The sequence below is a fragment of the Camelus ferus genome, chromosome X (genome assembly GCF_009834535.1).
Source record: "Camelus ferus isolate YT-003-E chromosome X, BCGSAC_Cfer_1.0, whole genome shotgun sequence".
NCBI lineage: Eukaryota > Metazoa > Chordata > Mammalia > Artiodactyla > Camelidae > Camelus > Camelus ferus.
This window is the reverse complement of record NC_045732.1, coordinates 80,450,331-80,468,593: the sequence shown is the minus strand read 5'-3', so window position 1 is coordinate 80,468,593 and position 18,263 is coordinate 80,450,331. Positions and strand designations below refer to the sequence as shown.

The window sequence follows — 18,263 nt, the reverse complement described above, 5'->3', positions numbered from 1 at the left end:
AGGAAGTGTGCTCCTGCTCTAGAGGTGGGCAGAGTTCTCGACAACAATTCAGTGCCCTCAGAGCGGCTGGGAAGACCTTGGACTTCAGGATCATCAGTGTCCCAATTCAGTTGATTCTAATTCCAATGCAGTTGGAGAATCTGGTCCCTTGTCTTCCCCACCCTGACTGTCGGTGCCCTGGTCCAGGCCATCCCTATCTGTTACCTGGACTCCTACAATGATGAGCTGACAGGTTCCCTTGCTACGTCCTTCTTCCAGTCAATCTCTGTTCTTTCCTCTGAGATCTCTACTTCTGGATCTCCATGGCCCCCCTCTTCTTAAAAACTTCATGTGTTCCCCTTCCCTGTTGTTCTTTAGAACAAGCCAGGGCCCAGTCTCACCGCAACCTGCCTCCTTAGTCTCATGTCTTTTCACCAGTGCCTAGAGATGGTATATTCCAGCCAGACCAAGCATCCTACTCTCCCCCAAACCTCCAGTCTGTTTGTACCCCTGTTTCTTCTCCTTGGGCTGTTCTTTCCTTCTTCCTCCTCTGGCAGTTCATTCTGCCTTTGAGGCATGGCTCGAAGGCCGCTGCTTCTGGGGAGCCTTCATCAGACTCTGGGTAGACTTAGTCCTTGTTTGAGTCTCTTCTTACATGCCTCTGACATGGAACTTACAGCATTACATTGTTATTGTTTCTTTATCCAGTCTTTGTCCTTATCAAAGGGCATGCTTATTAGGTGAAGGGACCATGTCATCTTCATAGCTGCTCCCCCAGGGCCAAGCACAGTCATGACAAGTAGGAATGACAGTAACAGTAATTATTGAGTGTTTACCAACCATTTTACGTACATAATCGAATTTAATCCTTGTACCAACCTTCTGAAACAGATACTATTATTGGCTCCATTGCACAGATTAGGGAATTGAAGCTATGATAAGCAACTTGCCCCAGTCCACACTCAGTATGTTTTGGAGCTGGGGTTCAAATTCAGCACAGCCCAACTCCAAAACCTGTGCCCTCAAGTGCTGCAACGTTGTCTCACCCACAAGTACCAGGCCCAGCAAATGATCTGAAATGAATCCCTGTTACTCCGTGTGGGTGACTTTCCATACCACCTAATATAAGTCAAAGGAAGTTTGTTCAGGATGACTTGTACAGTCCTACTGAAGAGTGTACCCTCAACTATCACGATGTATGCTTGAGAGACTTTTCTAAAACAAAAGATTCTCTTTTCCCCTTTGGAATTATCCTGGCAGCTGTTTTCAGGTACAGGTCGGTCTACTGGGTTATGATCTTTTCCTGGGAAACCCATGCTTAGATGTCTTCACACACACCCCTGAAAAATGATACAGTGCTATTTTGGTGTGTGTAACATTCTTGAAAGCCATCTGAATTCTATTAGGCAGTTTGTCATTTGCATGATCACTTGAGTTCCCACATTTGGAGAAAATTATATAACCCAGAGAAATATGCCAAGAAAATGAAAATCAAATTCAAAATAATGACTGTGGAGCAGAATACTGGTATTGTGCTGAATTTACATGATCAGTTCTAAGGAAGTCCAAGGTTGAAGGGGGTGGCGCTTTGATACAAGTCAATAGTCACGTACATCAAGGCTCAGATTATTCGCTTTGGTTTACGTGTGCGATACAGACATAAACCCGTATATTCCACATGTGAGACTAGAAACAGGATATTTATTCTTTTTTATTTCCTACTATTGCCTTGTACTTACTCAGGACTATGGCCAGACTGTTTGGAATTCCCTGAATCTCTGAGATAGATATTAGTTTATTCCTTTTGCACAGAGGAGTAGACTGATGTTCAGAGAGGTTAAGTAACGTAACTCTGGCTCTCTAACTAAATCCTAGCCATAAGTACCTCCAACAAATAAGACTTGACTAGATTGCAGGGGAGGGCATAGCTCAGTGGTAGAGCACATGCTTAGCGGACACAAGGTCCTGGATTCAATCTCTCATACCTCCATTAAAAAAAGGCAATAGCAATCCCCCCCAAAAAGACATGACTAATTCCTGGGGACCCCCAGAGGATCCCAACCTGGCTATGAGCAAAGCAGCACTGCTTTAATCTCCTTCTCTCTCTCTCTCTTCTTATTTTTACTTTTTAAAAAATTGAATTATAGTCAGTTGACAATGTTGTGTCAATTTCTGGTGCACAGCATCATGTTTCAGTCATACACGTACAGACATATATTCCTTTTCATGTTCTTTTTCATTATAGGTTACTACTTAATCTCTTTTTTATTTGGGGTTCCTTACAAGATTTCACCTGGCAGGAGGAGGATTCTTGAGTCTAAGAGAAATTTGGGAACCATTGGCTTACAGCAGGGATCAGCAAACTTTTTTCATGTAAAGGCTCAGGTGGTAAATATTTCAGGCTTTTCCAGCCATCCATCCCCATCGTAGCACAAAAGCACAGCTGATATGTACATGCATGGGCGTGGCTAGTGCCAATGCGACTTTGTTTATGGATAAGGAAATTTGAATTCTGTATCATGTTCACATGTCATGAAATATTATCCTTCTTTTGATTTTTTTTCCCTCAACCATTTAAAAAGGGAAAAAGCGATCTTAACTTCCAGGCAGTACAAGGAGAGAGGGAAGGCTAGTGTGGACTGAAGGCCTCAGTTCATGAAACCCTGGACTAGATGGTCCCTAAGGGGACTCTCAGTTCTCTTGCTAAGGAACCAGTGTAACCTTATGAGAGATGCATTTTCTGAACCCCCTAGAAGGCCATCAGCTACAGAAGATGCTCCTTCTCTGGTCTGCATGCCCATGGTGGGGCACATGGCCTAGTATGGACCCAGGCTGTGGGCCCACTGGGTGGCACTGGGCCAGAGGGTCCCCTTGATGGATCTTGGAAACTTATCCCTATGGAATACAGTCTGGATCTTCAAACTGTCTGTCACTGCCACAGCCCTCAGACTGGGAATTTCCAGGATTCCCAGTGGGGTGGTCATGGAATCAGACTTTTAAGTTAAAACCTTGAGAAAATTAAATGCAGCTTTTCCCGAGAAAAGAGCCCGGCACCTTTACCTCAGGGAAACAGAATGAAAGCTTTGAAAACTATCACAGCGTCTCCGTCGTCGCCTGCCTGACGAGCAGCGAGTGATTCAGTGCTGCGGAGACTACAAAGCGCTGGGCAGGGAAATCTCGAACTCCCCGAGTAATTCTGAAGCAGCCATGTCTCACGCCTCTCAGCCTGCTTTGTGAAGAGGAAATGCCCTTTAAGGAGTCAATAGGAGTTAAGATTCTCTTCTAGAAGAGGGCCCACAGTGAGATGCTGCCTGATGGGAAGGCACAGGTCTTCGGGTATTGCCCAGACTCTCCAGGATGCCCAGCCCGGCTCAGCTGTGTTATTCATTTGGAGCCAAAAAGACCACTTACTTAGATTGCTATCCGCTCTGAATACTTACGAAGACCATGGTAATCTAAGCTGGTCCCCTGAAAACCCCAAAATAGTTGAGACAAAAGCTATGGTTCCCAATTTTTGTTGAGAGCCTAGAGCCCGGGAGGAAGAGCCTGCTCCCCTCCCCCGCACAATGGAGATGGCAGCACTGGCTCCACCTCCCGGCCCCTGCCAAGTCCGCCTCCCGCCGTGGACCACGGAGCGCAAGGCTCAGGCTGCCAGACGGAAGCTGCGAGAGCGCAGGGCAGCTCCTGACGCGCAGAACGCCTAGCGATGTAAGCTACTGAACAATAGAAATGAATGCCTGACACCGCCAGACAAAGGCTGTGGCCACGTTCAGGGCTGTTGTAGCTATTTCCCCAGGGTGACAAGGGGAAATAGATGCTTTAGGCACTTCCAGCTGTGAAGTAGCAAGGTTTCCGGAGAGCAGAGGTCACAGTTACAAGTCATATGGGGCCGGTCACATCACAGTGTCCTAGGCTGTCCCAGTGCCAAGAGCCCCGTGAGGCCACCAGGATGAGCTGGAGGCCCAGAGAAATAGGGACAGAGAAGACCTTGAGCACGGCTCTTCCTTCCTCCTCCAAGGCCTCCCCAGTCTTCTTTTTGTTCTTTCCATCTCATCTGCTCCAATTTTCACTATTCGAGCTTTTATAGGATCATCTCTTCAGGACAAGGACTTTGTTTTGTTGACATAGTTTTCTGGACTGTTTTACTTCTTAATACTCAAGAAAGTAAAATAAAAACAGAGTTTTCATACAAAGACAGACTTTGGGAACCACTAGATCCAGAACAAACATGTGAAATCACTAAGGAGAGCTACTTTGTGCTGTTTTCATCTAACTGAAAAGTGAACAAACAGTTGTCACTGTGGTTGAAGGTCACACAGACATTCAGACGAGCATGATTTTTTCACATTTTGGGATATCCAGTGTGTGATGAGTTCGTGGAATTATAACCTCATGAAAAGAGAGTACCATTTTTCTGCTGAGAGACCACCTTAACTGCATGGGTGTGAATGGCGCTGCTATGATAATTAAATCCAAAATCTACCATAATCCGACACTTTCCCTGGAGGAATGTTCAGCATTAACTATGGATGGGAACGCAAACAAGTGCACGTAGATTCGATAATAAAACTTAATAGTAGGTCAAGGGAGGAGTGAAATGAACTGGATGCTTAGCACCTCCAGAGATAGCAAATGCTAGTTCGCCTTCCTAGTTACTTCCTCGGCTTGCATTTGCTGGGACTTGAACGTATGCATCAAATTGTCCTTTATTAAAAACCAAATCCATATCACGCTTGTTGCACGGTGTGGGGATGTTTAATGTCAAACGCTATGTAGATTGGCTGCCTATTTCCAGAACTTTACAGTGGAGGGCCTTTCATTTCTACATTAAGATCGTATACAGTTGATTGGAGAGTAAAACGAGGGCTGAGTTCCAGTCTGTGGGTTCTGGTTCTGGATGTGCAAATTCTGCCTAACGTAGAGCAGCCTGAAGACCGTGAGCCCATTTCTGGATCCAGCTTTGAGATCCCATGAGACGCTTCCCGAGTCATCACAGCTTACCTCTGTGTTGCTTGGCAAACTAAAATGGGAACAAAGTCTAAGGCTTTGCTTGTGATTGCTTGCGAATAGTATGAATGCTACAAATTACTTCTAACTGGGGGGGGGGGCTATTTCCAAACTAATCAGTGATACTCTGCATTATTTTGTGTTTTCATAAAGCATTCCACATGCATTAGTCCACATTATGTGCACCACCACCACCACCGCCGTCCTGCAGAAGAGTTTAATTATTATCCCATTTAACAGATAAGGGACATAGACGAGGCTCAGAGACAGGAAGTGACTTACCCAAGATACCAGAGTTTATGATTATCCCGTAGTTAAATTCAAATATCTTGATTCCATGTCAATATGTTTTGTTTTGTTTTGTTTTGTGGGGTTTTTGTTGTTGCTGTTGATTTTATTTCACACACTAACTACCCTTTGTAAGTTATACTCTCTACAAAAGCACTGCATAGTCTCAGGTTCTGGCTGGAAATGTTCTGGGTTCCATGTGTGCCTCTATGATTTCCTAGCTGTGTGACCCTGAGCCAGTTCCTTAAGCCTCAGTGTTGCCATCTGGAAAATGGGGCTAATTATCATTATGAGAACCTCCTTCATAAGGTCTAAATTACAAATTACATGCTGCTGGTCAAATACTTAGCACCTTTCCTGACACATAAATGGATCCTCTACAGGGTAAGAATCGTTTTATCATTTATTTTGCTGAACACTTAGGTGTAAATTAACATATAGGCATTATACTATGGCTGTATTGTACAAACACAGTATAATACTGACTACTTGTATATACACAGAGAAAGGGAGAGAGAGAGAGAGAATGAAGCCCAGCATTAGTAGTTTTTAAATATCTGAGTTCTATAGCTTATGAGAAGGATACAGTCTTCATTTACCACAATGTGTTATGAAGAATTATTTGTTCAGGATCATAAGCCTGCAATCGCGAAAGAAATACCAAAATACATTTTGTCTCTTTCTCTAAGATCTTCCAAACATCCATCAGTCTCTTGAAGGGTGGCCATAAATCCTGCAAATTTAGTTTATCTGAAACCAACTCTAACAATTGTCCTTCCCACCAATCATCCTTTATATCCATCGTCGGTTTTCAGACCTCAGCGAACATGCCCTGGTCTTGTGCGGCTGAGCATGAAGGTGGAGTGGCTGGCCTTTCTTTGGGGAGTTTCTGGAACCCACTCGACCTGAATCTCTTTCTAACATTGGACATAACCTTGAAATAACATGTTCCTCTCTTTATCAAATTCGAAGCTGCCTTTGGCCTTCTGGCTTCTCTGCTGGAAAAAGCATGCAGGTGGGAACCAGGAGCTGGGAGTTTTTGGACTGGCTCCAGCACTGACTAGCTGTGTGACCTCGAGCAAAGCAGTTAGCTTCTCTGAACCTTTCTTTGCTTGTCAGCCAAATGAGGGTGGCGGACTGTGTCATTTCTGGGAAGACACTGTGCAGAACACACATAGGCACGAGGGGCTGGTGGAGGAGACACTCAACGGACAGCTGGCTGGGATCAGCGGAGCTGGGGGTGGGGAGAGGGAAAGGGTTTTCTACCTGAGATGCGGATTCTTTCTCGAAAGCTTTGATGAAAGAGGTCGGATCTGGCTGAGCTGTGGAGGAAAAACACGACTTCCAGTTGAAGAAAGGGCTTCCAGCCTGGGAGCTGAGCCTGACACTGAGTCTGGAAGCAAGAAAGAGTGAAGCATGCTCAGAAAATAGCCGTAAGTCCTGACAGGCTGAGACTGGCTCCACTTGAAGCCGGAGGATGAGGTCTCACATTGTGTTTAATAAATAAAAATCTTAACACCAACTGGTCTTTGAAAGTTGTGTAACTGGAATTTAAAGCTAATAAGTCACTCTTCCTGCTGTAGCTCAAATTTGGAGATCGGGAGCTGCTGGCACTGGAATTAATATCCCTATAAGAACAAAAGGCTCTGTGTGCTCGATAAACAATTTTGAAAGTGCTAGTTCATCACCCAAATTCCGACCACTCATATTTTTCAGGTACCTTGTCTTAGGAGAGAAAGATTTCTTATCCACATCATGGGCTTACATCTCTTGGATCAAATTTTACGGGAAGGGATCGGTCATATATCAAAAGGTTAATGACTAGCCATTTCTCGCCCAGCTATTTTGTGGCCACCGAGCTGCCACAGCACAGAGGGCACTGAAAGGCAGTGGAAGTTCCTGGGGCCCTTTGCCTCTGTCATCCAGAGAGCCCCAGCGGGCCTCCACAATAGCCTCTGGACCTCGGGGCTGTCATCATGGCCCTATTCTTTCATGGGAGACCCAGAACATCTTTTCCTGGAGAGATCCAGTGCCGCGTCCCACCTCCACAGTGATTGATCAGCACATTTATTACACTTGCAGTAGTAAAAATATATAGACTCCAGTCATCTCTGGAGATGCTGAAATAGTCCTTTTTTCCCCTTGATTTAGAGGAAGGCAGAGAGGGAGGATGTGTGTAGAGTATGACAGAAATATAAGAACTCAAATATCTAATTAGCTGAAAGAATCTCGGTTCCCTCTGCACCTTTGGCAGAATTGCAGCTGTCAGATTGTAGTTCCAATATTTTATCCTCGTTGCAAAATGTATCTGAGGATGATTTAGAAAAGATGCTTTCTAAAGTGAATGCCACTCAGGTTTTTTTGTTTTTGTTTTTGTTTTTTGTAGGATGCTGGAAGATGACCTGAAGCTGAGCAGTGATGAAGATGACCTTGAGCCTGTGAAGACCTTGAGCACTCAGTGCACTGCCACTGAGCTCTACCAGGTAGGAGCAGCTTAGGGCTTGGTTCGGGACCCAAGGGGAGGGAGCTGAAGGCACCGCTTCATCTCCAGGCTTTGGAGGGGAAGAAGCAAAGACAGACATAGTGTTCTGGAACAGGTCGAATCAGCTCACACTTTCAGTGAGGTGATGCTGAGCCCTTGAAAACTGCTTTCACCTCCTCCCTTCATTCTCTCCTTTCCATATGCACATACTGGTCATCAAAAGCAATAGAGATCGTCTTTCCCTCTCTTGGACTAAGTACGGTCTCGGATGCAGTGTAACTTTCCTATAATGAGTGCAGCGGGCACCACTTTGGAACACAGCTGACAATCAGTGCCAGCACCCTACAGGTTACATGAAAGTTCAGGCAAAGGGCATTTGGCCAAAACTGGCTGCAGCCCTGTCTTCTCCCATTGCAAGTATTTATAGCACTTACCACCAAATTAGATGGCAAGAAGGGGCATTGTCAACATTTCCAATGAGCCTGGACCTCTTGATTTGACAAGGGCAAGTATCCTGTATGAGTCATGACAATGGCAGTGGAGTGGGTGGTACCAGTGATGCTCGCGTGGCCTCTGGGACACAGAACCATCTCACATGTGGGGTCCTCCTGGGTGCGCTGAGAACCTCAGACAAGGAACACAGAAGGATTGCCTTTTTTAAAAGCCAATATCTGATCATATGCTTTCTACAGTGAAGTCTGCTAAGTAACAAAACTAAAACCAGAGTATTTTAAGGAATGCTCATGCACTAATATTTCAGGATAGTTAACAAATACAAGAGACCATGTTCACGAAATATTTTGTGAGGCACCAGCAAAGAAAAGCTTATGGAAACCTCTTCAAGGCTCACCTAGTCCGTTCTCGTCTGTAATTGTTTACCACACTAGAACTCCTCGCCTTCAGTATGATTTTAAAATTGAACTCATCTTCAATGTTATGTGGCCCAAACTTTCCCTTTCCTCTACTTTCTCCACTTCATTCTGCCTGCATTTTTGATAATATGTACAAACTGCAAGGACAAGCACGGCTGTGTCCCAGGGCTTCGTGCGCGTTCACTGAGTGCGAGCGGTCCGTCTCCGGCGCGGGGCGTGGGCTTCAGGGCAGATGGACAATGCGCACTTCAGTTCCGGGGTCTGCCATTCCTGCATTTACTACGCCAGTGAGAAGAGTGCTATACTGGGAAATAACCTCCCCGCCCCCCAACCCAGATGACTGGTTTTGACAGAAGCAACATTACTTTTAAATGAAAATGCTTAAAGCCGTCATCAGCAGTAAGTGAAGGTAGATTTCGCACGCTGACTTCCTCTCTATGTGATTACACAAGTGCAGTCTGCTTTTTTGGCTTCTCAAGAAAAGTGTTATTTTCTGTATTTAACTGAAGTGGCATCAGGTCAGTTGGCCTGAGTCATCTCTGTTTTTAGGATGTGCGTGGTCACTGTGTCAGTGCTGAGACCCTCAGGTAATCCGGGTTGGGGAGCTGGGAGCTTTCCGTGGCCTGCTGCTCTTAGCCTGGTCACTCCTTCCCGAGCAAAGCTCCTCGCCCCCCCCCCCCCCGCCCCAGCCGGCTCCAGGAAGCAAGAAGTGGGCGCAAGGTTGTAACATTTGCAGATGAAGTCTCCTTGTAGAGTTTGAGGACTGGCTACAAAGCTGAAAGTTAAAGGCCAGGAGAGAATGTTTATGCAGTAGCAGAAGCGACGGTGACAGCAAGTTTCAGTGAGTTCTGGCTTTATGAGGCCCAATATCCTTGTTCAAAGATGTGTGATTGAAATCAGTTTCCTTTTTTTGTTGTTGTTGTGCTAAAACTCACATAACATAAAATTCACCATTTTAAAGTGTACAGTTCAGTGGCATTTACTACCTTCACAAGGCTGTGTCTCCATCACCAGTTCCAGAATATTTTCATCACCCCAAAAGAGAAGCCCCACATACATTCAGCAGTCACTCCCCCCAGCCCTTGACAACCACTACGCTACTTTCTGTCTCTATGGACTTGCCCATTTCCTCTGAACGAAATCATACGATATGTGATCTATTGTGTCCGGCTTCTTTCACTTAGCGTCACGGTTTCTAGGTCCATCCGTGCTGCAGCTGTATTAATATTCCATTCCTTTTCTGTGCCTAAATAATATTCTGTCATCTGGATAGACTACCTTTTGTTCACCCATTCATCAACTGACGGACATTTGGGTCCAGCTTTTGGCTATTGCAAATAGTGATGCTGTGAGTGTTTGTGTATCAGTTTTTGTTGAACACCTGGTTTCAGTTCTTTTGAATTGAATCTCTTATTTCTTTTCAATCCTTTCTTCTCCCTAGAGATGGAATATTGTCATGTGGTAATTTATGGTGTCTAACTTATGGAGGAACCACCAATATCATTTTCTTTTCAGATGAGATAACACAGCGCCATGTAGGTAACATGGTACTGTTCTCTCATCTCTCCATTGGGACCATCGGAGCTCCAGCCACATCAGGAGGAGTTCTGAGAGCTCTCATTGATGGGGCCACTCTTGCCCTGTGTCAGCTGTTAATTTTGGTGCTCTGTCTCACTCGAACCTCAAAGCAAATCTTAGAGGTAGATTTGGGTCTCCAGCCTGAGCTGCGGAATTGCACAATCCTTCTATTTGTGGCAGGATGATTGTGAGAAAAGCATCCTAACAAATGCACTGGTGCATTAAATGATGCACCCAAGGAGCCAGACCACACTATGGGTTTGAGCCGGTGTTAAACTTAGAAATTTTCTCGGAACCCATTAGCCACATTCATGCACACATGGTTCAATTAAAAAAAAAAAAAGCCATTAACTTTCTGGAGACATCTTCAGATCATCTTATTCGTAATCATTACACGTGGACTTACCTCAGGAGACCCAGAGTGGCCAGGTTTAATGAGTACACAGCAATCTTTCCCCAAAAGCTCTTAAGACCTTATGCTATGGTTTGCAACATAAAGAATCCCAGGAGAATGCACTGCAAATGCATGTATGAAAATGAAACACAGGATCGAGATGTGTCACTTTCTAATTTGACCTTTCAGTCCGAAGCCTCTCATCATGAGAATGCCCTCCCTACTCCCTGCCCCGTCACTGGCACCCTCCCCAGCATGGTCGTGCTGAGCAGGTCCTGGGTGCAGACACCAATAGAACAATTAGGACGTGTTTAGATGCTCAGTATTGTTCCTGCAGATGGGAAAATGCAGCAAATGAAGCAGGAGGCCTGAATGGGAGAATCGTAATATACAAATTAAAGATGCCAAATGGTCAGCCATGGAGACTCGGGGGTATTTTCTAACAGGGTATTTTACCTTCACGTGATGCTTTAAGTCAGAGATGAGCAGTCACATGTGCACATGGTTTCCGTGAAAAAGCAATGGTGATTGTACCCTGAAAATATTTGTTAAAAGTGTGCATGTTCTCTCCACATTCCTCATCGCCTTTTACTCTCTCGTTTGGGACTATCCGGGAAGCAGGTATGTCCAGGCTGTCTTCTAAGGTGGTGTGGCAGTGCTAGCTCAGTGGGCGAGGATGAGTGAGAACATAGATGTGTAGTCAAATGGGTTTGAATCCTGGCTCTGTCACTTGCTGGATGACCTGGGGCTAAAGACCGTATCCATAAAATGGTGATAATGGAGGTAACAATAGCACCTACTTCCCTGGGTCATAGTGAGGATTCAATGATTAAATGAATGAATACAGGCAAAGTCATTTGCCTTTGTGGTGGCACTCACCACTTTATATGGCCGTCATCCCCATCGTCATCGCTACTGCTAGTGATCGTCTAAAATGTCTCATATTCAAGATGCGAAATACATCACATTCCCTTTTCTTGTAAGGTATGTGGTGTTGAAGAGAGCTGCTGAATTAACTACCTGGAAAACAGCCAGTATGTGACAAATTTAAATGAAAAGATTCTGTCTGGTCCTAAGATGCATTAGCTGTGTGCACCTAGCCACAAGGAATTGTAACTGTGGTACTTTAGAGCATGGTTTTTGGACTAGAGAAGCCTGGGCATCAATCCCAGCCCCATCATGTACTAGCTGCCTGACACTTGGCAAGTCACTGAACGTCTCAAAGTCTCAGAGCTCTCACCTGACGCCTAGGAGTATGGTGAGGATGAGAGGAAGACTGTGTATAAGAAAATGCTTTGGAAACCACAAACACTACACACATAGGTAGTGGTTCTTCCTTGTGGCCTTTTCAAACGTTAACTGGAAGGCCCCTCTTTTGGATCCTTTGGTAAATAGATCTTGCCCTTCATCTTGGCCTTGGTGTCCAGAGCGATCTGCTAGGAACTGCACTGAATGTCCTAACACCACCCTGAATGCATCCATTGGAATGGATGACCTTTCCCCACCTCTGAGCCCCGACAACTTTTAAACTAGATATCCCAGGAAGAAAGGCTGGGTTGCCAATGACATGGCACCAAGTCCTCCAGGAAAATTATGTGTCTCTAAACAAGAGTTTTTCTTCGAAGGACTGACATGGGTGGAGAGTTGATCACAGTCTTTGATCACAGTTCTCACTTCTCTTTCTGAGTGCTCGCTGTGCCCTGGAGAAAGGCTATACGGTCTGCTATGACGCTCTACTCACCTTGGTTTTCTCCCAGGAGCTTCCCCAGAATGGGAAAGAAATAATTACTTGAAGTTGACATCAGACACGGGCATGCTCCAGAACAGCGTTTGAATTGGATGCAGTGTTTTGAACTCAGGGTCCGCCTAAACACACGGGTTGCACTACGTCCTGTTTTGTTTTTGAAGTCAGCTCTCAGGAACGTGGTTGGCATGCAGGGGCTCCATGATGTCCGTTAGCCAGCTGACTGCATTTTTCCTTCTCAACTGCCACTCTTGGCATCGTAAATATAAAACCCAAGCCTGGCCTTCCCCAGACAACGCTTATTGAATTGCCATTTTCCAGCCAGTCATGCAGGGCAGGCGGTGATGCTGTGATGAGTCCACTGGGGTTTGGCTAGAGAGCGACATAATCCGATAGGACAGGCTTCCCACGTGCACGCAGGTGCGGGGTTCTCTGCCTGCCCTCAACCCTGGTACCACTGAACCTTCAGTTCTCCTTTTGGTCAGTTTTTCTTCTTATGCTTCCCAGGAGTGAAAGAACCCCTGAAAATGAAGGGTTAAACCTGGAATCAATTTTCATTTACACCTGAGAAGCAGTTATTGATGCTGTGTTTGCAGTTCAATAAAAGATCTAAAGATATAGACCTGGTGCTTCTTTTCAATAGAAGCAGCCTAATCAGTCTCAAATGTTTTGTTTAGTTTTTAACAAAGAAATTGTATTGACGGGTTTATTAAAATTGTTGTCTTTCAAGTTTTAAGCTAGCCACAATTCGACCTATTCCAAAGGCTTCTAGAGTGTGTCATGGCCCAGTTCCAGAGCTTTCTCCAGCACATAGCCATAGGACCACGTAAACATCTGCTTGATGTTTCCGTGAATGTTGTCCAATGCTTGTTACACAACTCAAAGCATGTAATGTCTGTTATCATCCTTTGGTGACAGGATGGTCCATGATGCCGGGGTTCTGCCGGTGGGTTAGATCTGGGAATGGCTCTCAGATGCCCTAACCATCTCAGACTGGCATCAGAAGCAGCAGACTTTAGAACGATAAAGGCCATAAAAGAAATAGATATTGTTAGAAACAACCTTTAGGGAATTTTAATATTAATGCCATCTTATTACAAATGTGAATGAAACTGAGACCCTAGGTGACCTCATTTAGCTCAGTTAGAAATTCAGAAAATGGGCACTATGGCTAGAGATGTTCTGTTTGTGACCAGGCTCAGCTAAAGGACTCTAGATAAAGCTTGGAGTGTTGTGTTGGTGCTTGAAAAACATAGCTGAACAATTTCAATTTGCTTTGAGCACAAAGTCATTCTAATGAGTTGTGTCTGGACACATTAGCATAAGTAGCTCCGATGTACCCGGTTTTATTTAACCCAATCTTCTTTCTCTTTCTGCCTAAGGATTGCCCTTAGAAGTGTGGTACTTAATTCACAGCATGTTACTGTGGATGTGTGGGCTTTTCAACTAGATGCCCGTAGCAGAGCTGCGCCTCCACCGCTTTAACATTTACAGTATTTCTCTTCACCTCCACTTTGTAATTTTACTTTTTGTCTGAAGATCACCAATTACCTCACACAAATCAAGCTTGTTTCTAATCCAGGTTCTGGAGGTTGGCTTTATACTTGATCCATTTTTGTTTGTTTGTTTGTTTGTTTCTGTTGTTCTTGTTGGGCCAGCTCACTGGCTAGGTTGTTATAATTGCAAATGAAATGAATTACATGGTAGCAGAAAGTCAGGATATTCTGACAGCTCTGGGGTGTGTGCCTTCTACCTGTGATGCATATTGAACTTTCTAAACCTAGTGGCTAGATAAGCCACCGGCCTATGTTGTACAGCACGGGGAAATAGAGCCATTATGCTGCAGTAGCTTTAAACGGAATGTACTCTATAAAAATATTGAATCACTATGCTGTACATATAAAACTAATATTCCATATCAACTATACTTCAATTAAAAAAAGGGAAAAGAAACCTAGCGGCTAAGTTAAATTCAAGCCCACTTTTATGTTTAAAGTTTGCTAATGAAAAAGGGGCAATACATTTTACTGCTACTGTCAGCTGGCTCTTGGGAAGTTGACGTGCTAGCGTGAATTCATTCGTTGTGACATCAGATACTCTTCTCTGCTGGAATGGTTCCGATTTTTTAGCCACAGTTCTCCCTCATCACGCTGAACAAGTTGTTACCTCCCCAAGGTTCCTCCGCATTTCCGTTTACTTTGTTATCAGCAGAAAGGCTGGGGAAGGCCTCCTCAGTAATGACATCAGTGTGGCTCACACAGCAAGAGAGGTCAGCCTGTCAGAGCTGTAGAAACAGCAGATGGATTAGGATGAAACCAGGTGCAAAATAACTTTGATAGAGTCTTTTAATGTAAACAGTTTATCTGTCACTGCCTTTCATTGAAATCCCCCACAAAATGATCGAGTTTGGGCTGTTAAGGCTGCAGAACATAGTGGAATAAAACCCATATGTTGTCATACTCTTTAACTATCCAGCAATTAGAGAATGAGAGGACATTTTAATTTATTCATTAAAGACAAGAAAGTAAATAAGATAACATATAAGGTTAATAGAATAACATTGGCCTTCATATTCCCAAGATTGTGTTTCCCATTTGGCTGTATTAGCACAGAGACTAGATTAATAAGAAACTGCTTAGGGCTTGTATGATGTGATTTTTAATATGCTCCAGGCAAGTCTCTGACTGTTTAGAAAACTGCATGCTGAATTTTTTCATTGTAAGTAGGTCTTCTACTTTTAGTACCAAATATTTTGACTTGTAATCGCCATAGATTGCTTTTTTATTGTAATCTCACTGAGACGCTTTGAGCACACAGAGATGTAGAGGAGCCCAGCGTTTTTACAGTTATGTTCGTCACAGCTGATGACCGGACATGGACCGACGTCCACTAGAACTTACGAATTGTCATCTAGGAGCACTTCAATTGCAAACCCAATGGCTGTTTTACTTAGCTTAACACTTTTCTCACAGCGACCTTAAATCAGACATTGGTGAGGATGTGCTGCTTGCCCCAAGATCCACCTGGAAACAAAAATGTGCACAGTCTGTTATTTCAGAAAAAAATAACTCTCCCATGGGTCAGGGATGACCACAACCTTTTAGTCACAAAGAGCACATGGCACAGATATGGCTCTGTAAAGAGGGTGGCAGGAGGAGTAGCAGCCACCTCTGGGAAGCTGAGGATCATTAAGTCAATTTGAATCAAAGTGCTGGAAGGAAAAGGCATCACCATGTTACCCTTATCACTGCCTCTCTCACCCCTACTCTTTGTTTGGTCCAAGCACGCATTTTTCCATAGGCCCCTTCATCGCCCCAATTTGGGTCCCAAATCCATGGCCGAAGCCTGGAAATTCTGTCTTAGTCATCAGCTAACAACGCCCAGACAGGGCGCCACGTGTACCTAAGTTTCTTGAGTTTAATCAGGGTTCTAGTGTATATGAGAGCCATACGAACATCTCCAGGAATAGAACTCTTCGCCAAACTGAAAATGGAAGAGTTTGAAATTTAGATGCTGGCTTGGAAAAATGTACCAGGGCTTTGGTTTAGGACCTGGAAATGCTAAACTCTATCCCCCAAATATCTGCCGTCTGCTGGAAGATCTGCCAGGCAGGCTGCAGACACCCAAGGACCTTGTTCTGAAGGGAAGCAGAATCTGTCTTGTTCTGGAACAGCCATATATATATATATATATTTTTCCTATTTATTTAGCAAGAGCAAAGAGCCTAAGCATTGTAAGCACCCAGAACTGGTATCCAAATTTGAGGTTAGCTACCAATCCAAGATTAGCCATTCAAAATTCAAGTGGATGGGCAGATAAAAGCCATAGACCTTTCCAAAATGTATGGCACAGCATAGCCCGTATCTCACAGAGTGGCTCATAGGAGTCTTTGGAACATTAGTTAGAAACATTTATAAACTTGCTAATAGATCTTATTTCTTGCTAATGGAGGTGGACTCGGGTTCCATATTTATCCCTGAGTCATATATATGTGTATATGTGTGTATATATATACATATATATGACTAAATACTTGTGTATGTATTAAGACATAGAATATCAGACCTGAAACTGATCATGGAGAGTCCTTACTCCAGCTGCCTAATTTTGCCAACAAGGACACTGAGGCGCGGAGAAGTCAGTTGGTATTTGGTATTGTGAGGTAACAGAAAATATATATATATATATTGGTCTCTGCCCCCAGTTCCTAAACCCCTTGGAATTTCCTAAATGGTAAGAGTACTAGGAGCATCTTTTGCTCTCATATTTGGTCTTTGGCCCTGGTTCCGAACACAAGGTACTGTATCCCTAGTTTCCTGCGGGGTAGGATTGTCTTGTGTTCTAGTGAGCTGATTCTGGGCGGGCTCCTGGTTGGGGGCTGGTCATCAGAAAGACGAAGCCCTGATTAGCAGCTTGGAATTTCCCATCCCGCCCTCCCCTTCTCTGCAGAGGGGAGAGGGGCTAGAAATGCAGTTAATAGCCAATCATGCCTATATGAGGAGCCCTCCATAAAATCCCAGTAGTATAGGGTTCGGAGAGTTTCCAGGTGGGTGATCACATCCACATACAGGAAGGGTGACACACCCCAACTGCACAGGGACAGAAGCTCCTGCACTCGGGACCCTCCCAGATGTGGCTCTATGCGTCTCTTCATCTGTGTTCATCTGTATCCTCTATCATATCCTTTAGTAAACATGAGTAACTGTTTCCCTGAGTTCTATGGGCCACTCTAGCAAATTAATCAAACCCAAGGAGTGGGCCACTGGAACCTCTGATGTATATGGCCAATTGATCAGGAACACAGGTGACAACTTCGGCTTACCACTGGCATCTGAAGTGGAGGGAGACAGTCTTGTTACTGAGGCCTTAACATTCGGGATGTGTCTGTCTCCAGGTAGACAGTGTCAGAATTGAGTTTAATTGAAGGACACGCAGCTGCTGTTGCAGAAATTTACTTGGTGTGAGAAAAGCCTCCCACACATCTGGTGTCAGAGCATTGTGAGTGTAGTCATATTGGGAAAATAAAGGAGAAACACAGGTGGAAGGTTACTGGGTTTTCTAATACAGATGTATGATCAAAATGGATGTAGCCTCCTTGCCCAGAATTTAACATGCTGTAAAGGCACAGAAAGCCTGAACACGCCAGTATGCTCATACTGAAGATGCGTCCTCAGTGCTCACTCCCAGGGAGGGTTTGGAATACTTCTATTATTGAGCACCTACTGTGCGCTAAGAGGACTCTCCCCATTGCCCTGGTTACACGTGGCAGGGACAGAGCCTCTATTAGGTATTGATTGTCTCTCAAAGGACACATGTCATTTTGTGAGGGGTGCCTCCCTAGCATCAGAGGCAAGAGGGCTCGGATTGGCCAGGAGAAAAGAAAATTGAATTTTCAAATCCACAAATCCCAGGGGAACAGAGTAACTGAGTGCCACTTACATTGGCCTTTCTAATGGGGAGAATAAATAAGCCAATACTGAGATGCTCTGCCTCGTGACTCCGTATTTACTCCACTTAGGGAATGATTAGTGTCGACAGATGACTCTTATGAGTGAAACGTGCTTCTTCACCAGAGACAGGGCATTTTTCATTAAATCACAAGATACCAAAACTTGAGTTATAAACAAAATCAGCACTTGACGAATGCATCTTGCTAAAGGGTTTTCTAGCCAGCACAATAGCCTGAAGGGAGCAATCCTTAATGAAATGCGAGCACTGCTGAATCCTGGTAACACATCATATTTGGGCCAGACACTCAAAAAGCTCCTACTGGTTGCCATGTTAGCGAAATACACGTGGCAGGGTCTTGAGCGGCAGGTTGGGTGAAACTGATCAGGAATTCAGTGAGCATTGGGAAGCCATGGAGGGTTCTGAGAGAGGGACACGACCGAAGTGGAACATGAAATGGGGTAACAATGG

At 44.5% G+C, this 18,263-nt stretch overlaps 1 protein-coding gene across 1 annotated transcript in view; it reads left to right on the top strand.

The window, feature by feature from the left end:
• The window catches only part of AFF2 (AF4/FMR2 family member 2), a 276,600-nt gene that overhangs the window by 195,873 nt on the left and 62,464 nt on the right, over window positions 1-18,263 (top strand). The window contains exon 7 of the mRNA XM_032475102.1: window positions 7,661-7,757. Within this exon, the coding sequence (XP_032330993.1) occupies window positions 7,661-7,757 (97 nt within the window). The remainder of the gene's footprint in view (window positions 1-7,660; window positions 7,758-18,263) is intronic.